Raw genomic sequence first — 14,447 nt, 5'->3', positions numbered from 1 at the left:
TCAGGGCAAAGATATCACTCTGCAGCTACCCAAGATGCACTATCTTACTTTATTCATCTTGTGAAATTATTCAGAGGGTTACTGGGGAGAGTGCTGGAAAACTGTGCCTTTCAAGGTTCTTTTCAAAGCACTTATAAATACAACATTAGACTAAGACACAGAAAATACTGAATATGCATCTTCTTTTCTTAATTCATTGTATTTAATGATATAGGAGAACCTGTAGTCTATTCTTTGATTTCTGGGTGAAAGGACTGGAAATAATTTCAGCTGTTAAACCTTGTTTCTGTTTATGCTGGAGTCATGAAAGAAAAGGTAATAATTAGTCTAGTCTCAGAGTTGACTGACATGCTTTCTACTGAAATCCACTGTAGAATTCAGTTCTGTTTGAAAACTGGCTTTATACATGCATGCAGTTTAAAGGTGAATTCTTGCACCTGCCTGCTTGTTAAGCAAATGCAAAATTCAGTATAAAGAATAAAAATTAAGTTTGTAAAATAAGAATAATTTGCTAAAAAGATTTAAGTGAGAAATTTCTATCAGCAAAATTACGTTTGGAGGGTGGAATGTTTCCTGGACTTTTCCTATGATTAGAGACTTTTAGTCATTGTGCAGATTTCTGTTTAAAATTAGAACTTACTGGACATTACCATGTGAAAGTACAGGCTTCTCCAAAGCTCCAAGCATTCTCTTGATACAATTTCAGGGCAAACTGACAGCAAGCACAGTTGGCCAGATTGTTGGACTCCAGTCAGATGAGATCAAGCAAATTGTGTCTGAATATGCTGAGAAGGTAAGTGTGTTACCTGAGTGGGTTTAACCACGTGGTATTTGATAGCATTTTAATTTAGGCTTTAAGCTGCCAACTTCATTGCCATGACTCTCTTGAAACTCACTTTTTAATACATGCTGTGGGCAGCAGCACAGCCAGAGTTCAAGAAAGTACTTTAAAGAGACTTAAACATACCCAGGCTTTTGGTGGGGTAGTACATATCCCCGAATTGCATTTGTGACTGATTTGGGTTTAAGCACCTGCCTAAATGCTTTCATGGATGAAGAGAGGCCTGAGTTGTATCTATTCAAACTAGAGGCCTAAATTCTTGATATGCTCTAAAATGTTCAGTGTTAAGCACAGAAATACAGTTCTGTGGGCCTGCTCAGAGAAAAGTCTAGGCCTCCTGCACTCAGATTTCCAGATATTTGTGCTGGACTCCACTTCTCAGTCATGCCCTGGATCTCAAGTTTTGAATCTCATCTCATCAAACCCAAACCTTTGTTGCTTTGAGAAGTCAAAGCAATTAAATGTGTGTTTGCTCCAGTTACTGTGTTCAGCTGTGATTGTTTTTTGCAGTAATGTGAAAAGAAAATCTGGCTCTTCAAGCAATTAATGCATCCAATACATCACTGCCAGATAAGAGTTATAGGTCGTTCTTACTTGTCCAATAGTCTTCTCATATTTCTTCCTTTTTGTTGACACATTTGAGGTATGGAGCTTTCCCATTTTGGAGATAAACCCTATAGCTCAACAGCAAATTCTTGGCCTTTCTTTATTATAAAAGATTGGAAGAACAGAAGCCCAAGGGTCATATTTCAATGTTACATTTCTTCTGTTCTGAGAGAAGGGAGCAGGACCTTGACTATTATAGTAGAGCAATGATTAATACTCTGAAAAGTAAGAACTGATTCAAGTCAAACCAAAAATAGATCACTTTTCAAATCTATGGGATGTGATAAAAAAAATAGAATTTCTGTGCACATATGCATGCACCAGGAAAAGAATTAAGGATGTTATCAAGGAGTTTATTGAAGTATCAGCAATGTTTGGATGTAATTCTAATAGTCTTAGCCCCTGGTAACTGTGCATAGCCTGAGAAACACAGCAGTGCTTATTTGTTTACCAGAATCTTAATAGAATCCACAAGCCCTGTAAAGATACCTGACAAGCCACATTCTAGGTAGGAGGTCCTGATGCCAGGGCCTTTCTTACAAGAGGCATTTTTGCACAAGATCAACGCTTAGAATTTCCTGCATTTGCCCCTCCATTCTGCTGCCATGTTAACCTGCAGAGTGAACTGGAGGAAGGATTGTAGTGTCATTCCTCACCTTCTGAAAATACTGGCAGAAAATTATTAATGAGTAGCAAATTGATCATCTTTAAACAGCCAGAGACATTAGTGATGGTTCTTTCACATTTTCAAAAAGCAAGCTGTAAAGTTCACTTCTTGAAATATGACCACTTTTTTTAATGGCAAAGTTGTACTGCATGGATTTTTACTATTTCTGCAAACATCAGTCTCGGGCTAGTTTAGCTCGTGTTTGTTTCTCTTGCATTTCCATTTTTCTCCATTTGTATCTTATGCATGTGAGAGGCTAAATGTGGTGAGAAGGGTAAGGTTTTGAAATGTATAAGATGATGAAGGAATGTGATTTGAGAGGAATAAGTAAGACTGAGTATATATTTGTTAGTTCAGGGTCACGGGTGTTGCTTAGAGGCATTTCTTTCTTTCCTAACAACAAAAGCAAAGAAAGCCACTGAATTGTTGGGTTAAGCCATCAGAATTGGGCTTTTCTTGCAGTGGATGTAGAAACATAACAAATCATTAAGCTGCTCTTCAATATGAATTACATAGAAAATGTAGAGGTGGAAGACAGGCTTTGCTTCTTATTTTCATTTAAAATTAAGCTGCTTACCCATATGCCTGGAGTGGAACCAGGAGCAAATATGAGTAAAGAGTATATCACATTCCTTGTAGCATTTTAGCTAATTATGCATTGTAGCAGTTGTCAACATTGGGTAATTATTCAAAAAGCACTTAGTATTGAAATCTTTGACAGACTATGAATTAGCACTGGAGGTACTTGAAAATTAACTGGTTTTCTAGTGAAATATTGGAAAATGGATTAAGTGAAAAAAAGAAGTCTGAGTGCATGAAGCAAATTACAAAAACAGATGGATGTAAGTATCAAAGACTTTCGAAAGGTACAAATAATTTTTAGGCAAATACTCCCTTAGAGATCAAGATATCACTGGTTTTTAATTATTCTTTTGACTACTGCAAATACACAATTTCTATTCTACATGTTATTTTTTATAAAGAATGTTTCTGTCAGCTTTGCTTTCACAATTCAGAGAGACGAGGAGGCTGGATCCAGATTGCTGTCTCTGTTACGCATTTATGAGACGCTCTTGGCAATGCATGCTGGATGGAGTAGTTCTCAAAGGCTGGTGTCAGCAGTACATGTGCACACACAAAAAAACCCCCCAGAGTGGTAAATGCATCTACCACACTGAGTATGTCATTGTCATTCAGCATGGAGATGCATCCAACCCTCTCTTTCAGAATACATTATTATCAAGGCTTCTGAAAATTCTGGAGCTACTTGTTGGGGTATGGAACATCTCTGATTCAACAAGTTCAGTGAATACCATGGCTTAAGGTGTTTTTTAGTATGCTTGTATTTTTTCCATTGAAGAGCTCTACCAGGTTTAACCATAATGCTGATACAAAAAAAAAAAAAAAAAATCTGTCTTCTAGTACACTGTAGTACTTACCACCTGTCCCAAGGCAACTGACTTTTTTAGCTTACTTTACTTGCAAATTTTGGAATATAATTCAGTTGTTCAGCTGCTTCCTTATTTCGATGTGAGCTAAATCAGTAAGTCATTCTTTTGGATAGTGAGACACAGTTCTTGATAAGGGAGATCATAGATGTGTCCCTCTTTGGTATTTCCTGAGCTTCTGAAGAAGCAGAAAACAGTGCTGTGAGGTCCAAAAGGCTGTTGTTGTTGGTTTTTCAGCAATCTGAGCTTTCTGCTGAGGAGCGACCAGAAAGGCTTGGAGCTGCCCAGCAACACAGAAGGAAGGTGGCCTCTCTCAACAAGCAGATCCTGCAGAAAACCAAACTCCTCGAAGAGGTAAGTATTGTGTGTGTAGTAAAGAAAAAAACATTGATAAAAGTGGTTGATAACAAAGTCTTTGCCATCCAGAAAATACCTGCAAACTATCTTCTGCACCAGCAATTTGTCATGCTGAACACTGATTTCTCTGCTTGCATTGTCCTTGGATTGTGAGAACAGGTTGTGTTCCTGGGGGCAGTTAGCTCAGCCTTAATTTTGGGAAGGACCATGATTTTAACAGTTGAGGGCCCTTTAATTCTGTGCAGCTTGTTTTCAGTACATAACAATCTCAGTGCTGTTTTTATATGGGGAAAAAATGTACTGACAGCTGTAAGCCAAATATAATCCTTTTATCACTTTACTAAAGTAAGAATTTCCTGGCTGAATTTCATTTACCACTTGCCAAAAGCAGCTTTTGAAATCAGTGACAGTCAAGAACCCTGTCTTTTAAGAAATATTTATGGAGTTCTGGCTTCAATACTGCAGTAAGTTTTGGCAAGATTTCTCAAAACTAACAATTCATGTCAGTTTTCATGAGATGTGGACTTCAGACTTAAATTTTTTTACTTAGTTAGAATAAAATTTGTTGGTGAACTATTGGTAAAAATTCTGAAAAACAATGAAAAAGCTTTATTTTTATAAATTTGGAAAGGGAAGAGTGGAGCATTATGTCACAGCTCTGTGTTGTGAACAGCACACTAAAATAGCATGAAAGGAAGTGGAACTGAGCTACATGTGCATTTTTTGTTTGCTTGCTTTTGCTCCACTTTTGTAAACCATGTCCTATTTTTGCTGTTGCTATTTGCCATGTTATCTTAAATCACAGGAAATTTAAAGAAGGATGTTCTTCTAAAATTAGCTTCTGTAAATTAATTGACAAGTGAAATATCTAGTATTTGTTTATAATACATATTTTGCTCTCTGCCTTATTAGACTTTCCATAGTTGCACAGAAGAAAACCATAAAGCAGCTTGGTTATTTGGTGTGGAGGTGTCTGTGGTTTGGTGCCATGGTGCTTCTGTGCAAGTCTTGAATTGCCCTGACTTATTTGGAGAAGTATAAAATGGGACTCATTCTTAGCTCGGTGTGAAACTAGGCCAGTACAGCCAGGCTAGAAAAGTTTGAGCAGTTTAGCAGAGATTCTGTCCAATAAGTCACCATTTTGTTGGCCTCTATTTTGGAAAAGCTGTTGTTTATTCTGGGACTTTATGGACCTAAAGGATCAGGTGATAAATGTTTGCTATTAGTAATTAAATATTCAGTCAGAATCCTTGCAATCAGTTGCAAGAGTAGCTGACAAGAAAAGACAGTGTTTGTTATGCTTGGCCTCCTGTTTGACAGACAACCATTATGAACAGCTCAAATATTCTCTCTTCTCCATTACAGGTGTAATTAGTGTGAATACAGAATCCAACTCTATTTTTTTTTTCTCTTTTGTAACAGTTGCAAGCTAAATGTGCTGATCTGCAGGCAAAATGTACCAAAGCAAAAAAGACATTAGCAGAGGTAATCTTTGGTTTTTCCTGTGCTGTTTGTAGCTGAAACTTTTTTGAGAAATTCTGTTTGTGAAGGGATGTATTAAACAGTGAAGGTGTTTGCCAGCTTAACTCATTGATCTCATGGTGTGGGAAAGTCAATTTATTATTAATCAGTTTAGTGTCAATTTATTATTAATTGTAACCCTTAGGTTAAGAGTTACAGTGAAAAGCTGGACAAGGAATTGGCAGCTTTAGAAACAATAGAATCCCAAGCAGATTCTAGGTAAGTTTCTTCGTTTGTTACCTTTGAAATTCTGAAAAATAATGGTTTTAAAATGAATCATTCAATGTTTCTTGGTTTGTCAACCTTAACAAATAACTAAAATTTAAAAATTAAATTATTCTCCAGCTTGCTTTCCAGAGACAGGGAAACATTGCAATAGCATTCAGTCAGAATGAAAAGTGTCAGTCTGTAGTTCAAAATAATTGTGGGTGTTTAAAGCAGAAGAACCCTAGACACATCTGACAAGTAGATGAGGCCTTCTTGATTCATTTTGTTCATATTTGAAGCCTTCATCTCACATAAATTAAGTAGAAGTCTCTCAAAACTTTCATAGTAATGAGGTTAAAACATAACAAAGCCATCAGAATATTCAGTAAAACACTTCATCTTTATTTTGACCTTGGTATATCAGTGCTGATATTTGGGATTTTAATTTACCCAGGTTTTATTGTAAATTTATTTAAAACTAAGCTTGTTTTAATATATGTTAATTCTTGATCTGTTTAAATTAGAAACTAAAAATCTAACATAGTTTACTGGATCTTCAAATTTAGCATTTTACAGAGTCTGAGAGCACTGGTGGCCATGAATGAAAACCTAAAGAGCCAGGAGCAGGAGTTCAAAGCACATTGTAGGGTAAGTTCCAGCGTCTCCTAGAAGGATTCATTTGAAACTTATAAATAAGCACTTTCCTGGTGTGTTGTGGTGCTGTGTGTGCCTGTCATCTGTCCCACACCTCCAGGTACTGCTAACTCCAGGTTTATAGTGAATATTAGCAGCCCTGGAGCAGGGAGGAGTGAGGAAGGATCTGAGCTGGTGTGGCCTTCCTTAATATCTTAAGCAGGGAATGCTGTTTAATCTTCCAAATTTAAATACTATGTGTCCAAATTTAGATATAATGTGGTCAGCTCTTAAACTTTGTTAGAAGTTGTGTTGTCAAGATCCTTCCCTCACCTCTCTTAAGAGAAGAGGTCTCAGTTAAATAAAAAACTTCTGCTTGTTTTAAAGGAAGAAATGGAGAGACTACAACAAAATATTGAGACTCTGAAAGCTGAAGCAGCAGAAGATGGGGAGGAACAGGTAATAGCAAAAGCCTAAGTTCTTATTTTCAAATTACATTTTGGAATGTTTGTTTAGGTCTTTCTGACTCTGGGACATTCTTGTAAGCCTTAAAGTATCTGCTGGAATATTTAAAAAGCTCTGTAAAGCCACAGTTCAGGCTAATAATCCTAGAAATACAGGAGTGTGCAAACAGCAACAGCGTTGTCTGTTCTTTTTGCAGAATCCATGGGGCTCTGCTCGTAGATGCTTTTGTGCCTTTTACTTCTTTCTTTGTAGTACCAGAGAAGAATCTCTGGATGTTGTGCTAAAAGCTGTGCATATCTCTGACAGAAACGTGTCTTCCTCAGAAAGAATGTCTGGTTTGGTTGTTTTTTTCTTAGAAGTGGGGTTATCTGAAGGATGAAAGCACGAGCTTTCAGGGGCTCGGTGCACTGCATGCAGTGAGCAGCTGTCAGAAGTTAGACTTTAACACAAGTGCATCCAGACTGATGGCAATGAATAATGAATGAACAGAAAAGGAAAAGCTTCAATGACTTTATTTTCAGTGGGTAAACATTTGATGCATTCATACCTCTGGAACAAGGCAGATTACAACTTCCATGATGCTGCTGTCCTCATCAACACAGCATGAAAAAAATTAAAGTGCAAACTGAAATCTTAAATTTTTCAGCAAGAAAAATTTAGCTTGAAGTTCACATTGCAGGAAGTTTAGAATAAATGTCAGAGGATTTATGTTCTGTTCAAGTGCTTTGTTTATTCTTAACCCCACCAGTGAATCAAAAAGTATGAGCACTCAGACAGGGGTACTGACAGTCTTTGAATTTGTTTCTTCATTTAAAGTGTGACTGTTGTAAAGTAGTGCAAAAGCTACTGATAACTCTTAAAAACTAAAATATCCAAAGTTAAAAACCATTTAAATGTCCTTGTTTAGAGTAAATGATGTCAGGCTTTTAATACAGATAACAAATTATTATTCTAAAAAAACCCCAAACAATGAATGGTGGTGTTATTGCGGGAGCCAAAGATAGGCAAAACCAGAAAATAAACCAAATCTGCCCATTTTTGCACTGCAACTCTCGTATGCTACTGTAATACACAATTGTTTTGGGTTCTCAACTTCCAGGAGCCAAATAAGATTATAGAACAGCAGTACAAAGCTGAGAAAGAGAAACTTCAAAAGATCCGCCTGCTACTGGTGAGTTACTCATTGTGTCCTTACTTGTGCAAAATTGCTGATGTTTGTCTTATCTTGGAATTTCTAATACTTTATCTTGTTGTTCTAATTTTAACAAGTGTTTCTATCACAAATCAATTGCAAAAAAAAAAAAAAATTGATCCTCAGCCAAAGGTTTTTGTTTTTAAAATCAATTGTTTAGTAACAAAGTATTGCTGGGGGGGCTTCATCCATTTTAAGAAGAGAACAAGAAGAGGCTTTGTTTTCTCCCCTCCTAACTTTCTATTCAGGCACGAAGAAACAGAGAAATAGCCATTTTACAACGCAAGATTGATGAAGTACCCAGCCGAGCTGAGCTCACACAGTATCAGAAGAGATTTATTGAACTGTACAGTCAGGGTATGTATATCAAGCAGGACCATCCTGCTGAAGGCTAAAGCCCTGAAGGGAGGGCAGTTGCATTTGAAGCATATGGCATGTAACAACAGCACCTACTAATTCGGTATTCATGTTACACATCATATTTTTGAGGTTTTATAAGCTGGGCTTTAAGAATCCTCCTGAAGGTGAAACTCAATGCACAAGATCTCTGGACTAAATTTTATCTGCAGCAGGTTCTGTCATTTAGGTTAATGGCCAGTATGTTCTGAAAGTCCTTAATTCACCATTTACAAATGAGATTGCTGTAAGTTTGAATCACGTTTAATTAATTTGCCTTACCATTAGATTGCTTTTATTGTTTCCACTAACTGGTTCTGAACCAAACTATGTCAAGAACTACAAAGTAAAAACAGTCTCTTGAGGGGATTGGTTTCTTTCATTTTTAATTAACACAATCCTGCTTTGTCTTGGTAGGAGCAGAATTGTCTTGAACTGTTATGATCAGGACTTAGAAAATTGGAAAAGGTGCAAATGGAAAAAAATTTCAAAGTTGTTCCATTAAACTGATAGCAGACCAGTATGCTTGCTGGTGTATATTTAACTAACTTGTGTGTTAGCATAAGAAAACCTAGCTAATGATTCAGAGGTATTCTGCATTTATTAAATATATGTGTGAAGCAAGCTCTGGAAGGGTGAGCAGTTCCAAACTTGTTATCTGAGTGGGATCCAAATCCCCTGCCTTGGTGAGGCATCTCCAGTGGCACAGTTCTGTGCTGTCCTCCATGGGTATTGTCCAAATACATGGAACAGATGTAAGTACAAATCACAGGCTCCTTCCCCCCTTTGCTGTACCATGCAGTTTATTTAATCCAGTTCAGCTATAAAGAGCTTTGTTGTTTTTCCTTAAATTATCTCCACATTCTCTGTCATATCTGGTCAGACCTACTTGCTCAAAAGGTGGAGCTTTCTTTATATCTGAAGTACAGAGAGATTAGCATCAAAGAGACTTGGGCACTTTGAATGTAGATTTAAGCTTTGAATTTTATGGGACTTTATTTTCTAAAGTACAAAGTGTGAGTAGTATCTCAGGATAACACACTGCTCAGTCATGGTTGGGCACCTGCATTGCACAGGCTAAGCTTCTAGAGAAATGAGCTGGAAATCTCTAGACAGTTCTTCTGTGAATTGTTGTGTTTTTAGAGGTACTTAGAGGCTTTTCATTTAGCCAGATTCAGGTGACCTTCAGTTGCCAAAACATGTTTTTTCTGAACTTTGCTTCAAGGGGTTAGACAGGACAATCTTCAGCACTAACCTCAAACCTTAGTGATTTTGTGATTTTTGTACCAGAATCCTTTTCAGTTCTATTCAGTGTTTTGGTTTTGACCTAACTGAACCTGTTCCATTGAAAATGTTTAAGAGAATCAATGAGCCAATTGGTTCCCTCTTCCTCTTCCCCCTTTGTTTTACCCTGCAGGGGTTCTGGTGTGTGCCCATAAGGCTCCATAAGTTGGCACAACTTTCCAACACAGGTGAAATGTTGAAAGGTTTTCTGAGTTGTTTTGTGGAACCCTCTCATGAAAGACTTGTGACTACCAGAGCTGCTGGAAGAGCAGAAGGAGGTGCATGAAGGAAATGGTTTGGGAAAGGCCTCTTTCATTTGGCAGCAATTCTGCAAATCCCAGACTAATGAGCAAGATTGATCATTTTGAGCCCTTACAATTTTTCCAGCTTTTGGTTTCTAGCTGGAAATTACTTTTGCTGCCTGTTGAACTCCTTCCTTGGGAGTCACAAATATATTGGATTTCCTTAGGCATTGAACAACTAAAGACTCGAGTAGGACTCAGCAGATTTGAGTATCATCTTGTAGGCCCAAAGGGAAGGCATGTCTGAGCCTTGCCTTCCAGCTGAGCTCTGACCAACACCTCCTGTAACCACCTAAACCAGAAAGTATTATTTAATTCTATCACCACACACAGATTATAAGAAGATAAAAATACTTTAAAACAGCAAAAGCTTTGTTGGGCATCTTGCATATGTGTAGCTTGACATTTATAGTCTAATGCTCTTTTTTCCACACAGTACTACCAAGATTATCTGCTCTTCCCTGTCCCTGCTGAGCCTGTGCCCCTCCAACAACCCAGGCAAGGGCACTGTGAGCAGCACAGCTGCCTGGGTGGTGTCAGAGTACAGCTTGGGAAGGAAGCACAAACTGGCAGCTGATGGTGCCAACATGGGTTGGCAGAAAGAGCTGTCAGCAGCTGGGGCTTAATTTTGACACTGAGCTGTGTTGTTCTTATAAGAGATGATAGCTGGAACCCTGCTGAGAGAAACTCTGGGAGGATGTTCCCTCTGCATGTACATTAGTGACTGTGTTCCATTATTGATAGTGGAAAATATGTTACAGAAAGCCTACAGAGTATTTTTACAGATTCCATTTTACCTCATATTCTTTTATTATTCTACCCCTTTTTTTTGTTTGCAGTCTCAGCAACTCACAAAGAAACAAAGCAGTTTTTTACTCTTTACAATACACTGGATGATAAGAAAGTATATTTGGAAAAGGAGGTAAGAAAATGTTATTACTATTTTCTAAGTATTCAGTCTGTGGGGAAGGAAATAAAAAGTTTTTGCATGGCTTTCACCATATGCAGTCCTGTTGGAGCAAACTTACTGGTCTTTGTAAACAAAAATGGAACAACAGATTCATAGGAATATTTGTAATCGTGGAGGGGCAATGGTCTGTGTTGGAAAAGAATTGCTGTTAGTACAGCATGTTTAAACACTCACTGTGCTCTGAAAACATGAGTAACATTTGATCAGCAAATATCTTTGTAATCATAGCACCAAAATACCCTTTTCTCTCTTTTTAGTCAATACTTTTGTTATGAACCCAGACCACAGTCAGTAACTTTGGAGAGCAAAATTAAGCTGCTGTCAGAAGCATCAAATTTAGTTCTCAGGGTCTGAGCTGCCTACACTTTATTTGCTGGTGATTTTACTGGTTCAGAAGAGTAGTTTCCATGGAAGAATGGTTTTTTCCACTCCTCTTTTCCCATCTATGTAGTGTTCACTTCTTTCTTGGGCATAATTGAGTGATTTCAGTCTTCTTTTTTTGCAATGACAAGTGTCTGATTTCAGTAAAGATGGAGAAATAGGAGGAAACAAGAGGAAATAAAAATTACGACTTTGCTTTTAAAGTACATAATGTTTTGATACCTCAGGTTTCTCTATTTATTCTAATAAAATAACAGATTAGTGAGTTTTGCATTATTTAGGTATATTTCTTTAGTTTGTGAGACAAGCAGTGGTCAAATTTCTGATTATGTAAAGACACTTTTTCAGTGTCCTTTCACGTCCTGTTTTGGAGATCATGAGCAACCATTTCCTTCCCTTAAGCAGCTGATTCTAATCCACATTAGGTAGTTTTCATTTTTTCCATTCAGAAAAAGTCATATACCATATTTTAAAAAATGCATGAAGTACAAGCTATATTACTTAACATTACTTTAACTTCTCCCCTACATTAGTATTTAATACAGATTTATTTGTTGGGGGTTTTGTTATATTTTTGGTTTGGTTTTTTTTTGAGGGCAAACCTGAAAATTTATAAATTATAGAGAGACTGGTTTTGAAATGGGGACATAAAAAGCAGATTATAGACATTATGGAAACAGAACGTAGAACAGATTTACTTCACTATTGTATAAACTGGGACTACTCTTGCCAAAATAAATCAGTGCCTTTGGGGGGTTCACAGGGGGAATTCTGAATGTCTTCTGATGCCATCATAACTTAGTTAAATATATTATATCATTGAGATTTCCTTGAGATGCATTTAATATTAGACCCAAGGTTTCAGCAAGTAAATATTGTCTAATAATGTATAAAACATGTCTTTGGCATCTCTGCTTCACAAAGATTTCTGGAATATACTTGCACTTTGTCTTGTTTCTGGGTTTTTGGGAGATCTTTTTCCCCTTTTTCCTCCCCAGACCAGCCCTTTTGTAAAACACACTGAGCATCATTGCTTTAAAACAATAATAGTAAGAATTGTTGTACAGTTGAATTTTGGCTATGAGGGTTTTAGTTCTGACATGAAAAGTTTCTGTGATCATGGCTCATATTTAACCCTATTTTGAGAAAGATTCATTTTTTAAAAAGGTTTTAAAAGTAATATTTTTCATAATGTCTTTCAATTTTGGGGTGTGTATGCTGATTTCACTGTAGTGTGACACATCCACACTCTTCCTATGCCATGGTTCTGCAGCACTGCAGTGCAGAGCTACTTTTCAGGGCTTGAATGTTTATATATATATGTATAAACTGTAATTCTGTTCTCAAGCACAGGCTTCGTGGAAGTATCTTGAGGCAGGGCTGTGAACATGGCAAATATTGATAAGTAATGCGATATTTTCGCTGCTGTAAATTACAGAATTCTTAAGCACCTTGGCTGCTTGGGAGTCTGTTCAGAATTTGTTTGAATTTATACAAGGGAAGGTCAGGAACACCTGCAGATTGTGCCATGGCTGCTTATTGTTACGTCCTTCAGGTGGAGGATTATAGATTTAGGAGATGAGTTCCCTTTTCTGTGGCAGTGGGGCAGGTGATTTGTTTGCAGCCCTTGGGTTTGCTTAGTGCAGAACTCTTCAAGTACTCATCAAAAGGAGAAACTGCTTGGAAGGCTTAACCACAGGAGACTTGCAAGATGTATTCAAAGCTGAGAGAAAGGATCACATTAATTTCCAGTTGTTGAATTTTAATGCTCCAGGCAATATTTAAAAAACAGGAAAAAAAATCAAAGACAGTTACATAGGATGTATTCCATGTAGTTTTTATTAGTTGGGGGAATTTATACAAGCAGCAAAATATTCCTGGGAATAAATGTTATAAATGTCTATTTTTGTCTTCATTCAGTGCAATGTTACTGTCTTGTAAGAAAAGCCACACCTCTGAAATGCCATTCTGTACTTTTTGTTAGTTCACCTTTTAGCAGCCAGTAAAATACACATAAGCAAAGTGACTAATGATGCATGGCTTTTAGGGAATCTCTAAACCTCATCTGCACAATAAAGCAGTGCAGGAATTCACCTGCTGCTCCTGCACTGCTTGGAGATTCTCCAGAGCCCTGTGTGGAAATAGGATATGTTGAGTGGTTCCCATCTCAAAGGCAAAAGTGTTTTTTTCCTGTTTATTTGTGATGTGCTTGTGCACATGTCAACAGTCACTGTTGAACACTGGACCAGAATCTGCTTTTATGTCAAATTCCAACACATGCTGAACACATGTACAGGCCATTTTACTTTATTGCTTTAGTCTGGGAAGGCATCATGCTGGAAAACTCTCAGTGCTATAATTGAGTGCCAGTAAAATTAAAAATATGTTGTGGTCCAACACTTCTACTTCTGTCATTCAACCAGTGGGATAGATTTTCCTAAATCAAAAGGATTGTGGTTTATCTTCTGAAAGAAAACTCATGGTGATTTTTGTAGATCTGTCTGCTTTTGAGGGCATTATCTATATAGTAACTTTTTTTAAAAATAAAATTCATCTTATTGTCTGTGAAAACTCATACCAGAAAAGACAAATGTGTATTTTTGTCATTTTTTTTTCCAACTCACAGGTTAATTTACTGAATTCTATCCACGACAACTTCCACCAGTAAGTTATGGTTCTCTAACTATTATGAGTTATATCTCATAATAGTTGCAAAGAGTGGTACAGCTGGTTGGGAGTGGGCACCAGTTATGGAGACTAAAAATTTCTTAGAAGATTTTATAGTCATAAACTGATTTGTAGAATAGTTTATTAACTCTGTTTAAGCCAGTTTGGGGAATCACAGACTTGGAATTACATAACTTTTATAGCCAACATATGTTTTTAGTATCTGACTCTTTAGATGTGGAAATTGTCATAATTTTCCTGGACTTAAATTAAGTATTTTCCTCCTTTTTGTGGAGTTGTGGTTATTACATTATGTACAAAACATTAGACTGGGGCATATTTCAGACATGTTTATTATAACCTACTTCTGTATTTGGAGATTTTGATAAATTGTGGAGACTGTGTAAAACTGTGGTTGCCTTGGAAGTTCATGGTCAAAGATCAGTGTGTTAATCAGCCAGTGTTTATTTTGCTCTAATGATTTCGAGGTCTAAAATGACTTCTAGGTTT

General features: G+C 37.0%; 1 protein-coding gene across 1 annotated transcript in view; it reads left to right on the top strand.

Moving 5' to 3' along the window:
- Positions 1-14,447, top strand: part of CCDC93 (coiled-coil domain containing 93) — a 32,465-nt gene that overhangs the window by 14,465 nt on the left and 3,553 nt on the right. The window contains exons 11-20 of the mRNA XM_059852601.1: positions 707-793; positions 3,800-3,916; positions 5,342-5,404; positions 5,586-5,659; positions 6,214-6,295; positions 6,668-6,739; positions 7,845-7,916; positions 8,186-8,294; positions 10,759-10,841; positions 13,897-13,934. Coding sequence (XP_059708584.1) covers positions 707-793; positions 3,800-3,916; positions 5,342-5,404; positions 5,586-5,659; positions 6,214-6,295; positions 6,668-6,739; positions 7,845-7,916; positions 8,186-8,294; positions 10,759-10,841; positions 13,897-13,934 — 797 coding nt within the window. The remainder of the gene's footprint in view (positions 1-706; positions 794-3,799; positions 3,917-5,341; positions 5,405-5,585; positions 5,660-6,213; positions 6,296-6,667; positions 6,740-7,844; positions 7,917-8,185; positions 8,295-10,758; positions 10,842-13,896; positions 13,935-14,447) is intronic.

This window comes from Haemorhous mexicanus, chromosome 8 (genome assembly GCF_027477595.1).
Source record: "Haemorhous mexicanus isolate bHaeMex1 chromosome 8, bHaeMex1.pri, whole genome shotgun sequence".
NCBI lineage: Eukaryota > Metazoa > Chordata > Aves > Passeriformes > Fringillidae > Haemorhous > Haemorhous mexicanus.
Note: the sequence above shows the minus strand (reverse complement) of the source record. Positions and strands in the feature narration are given on the sequence as shown.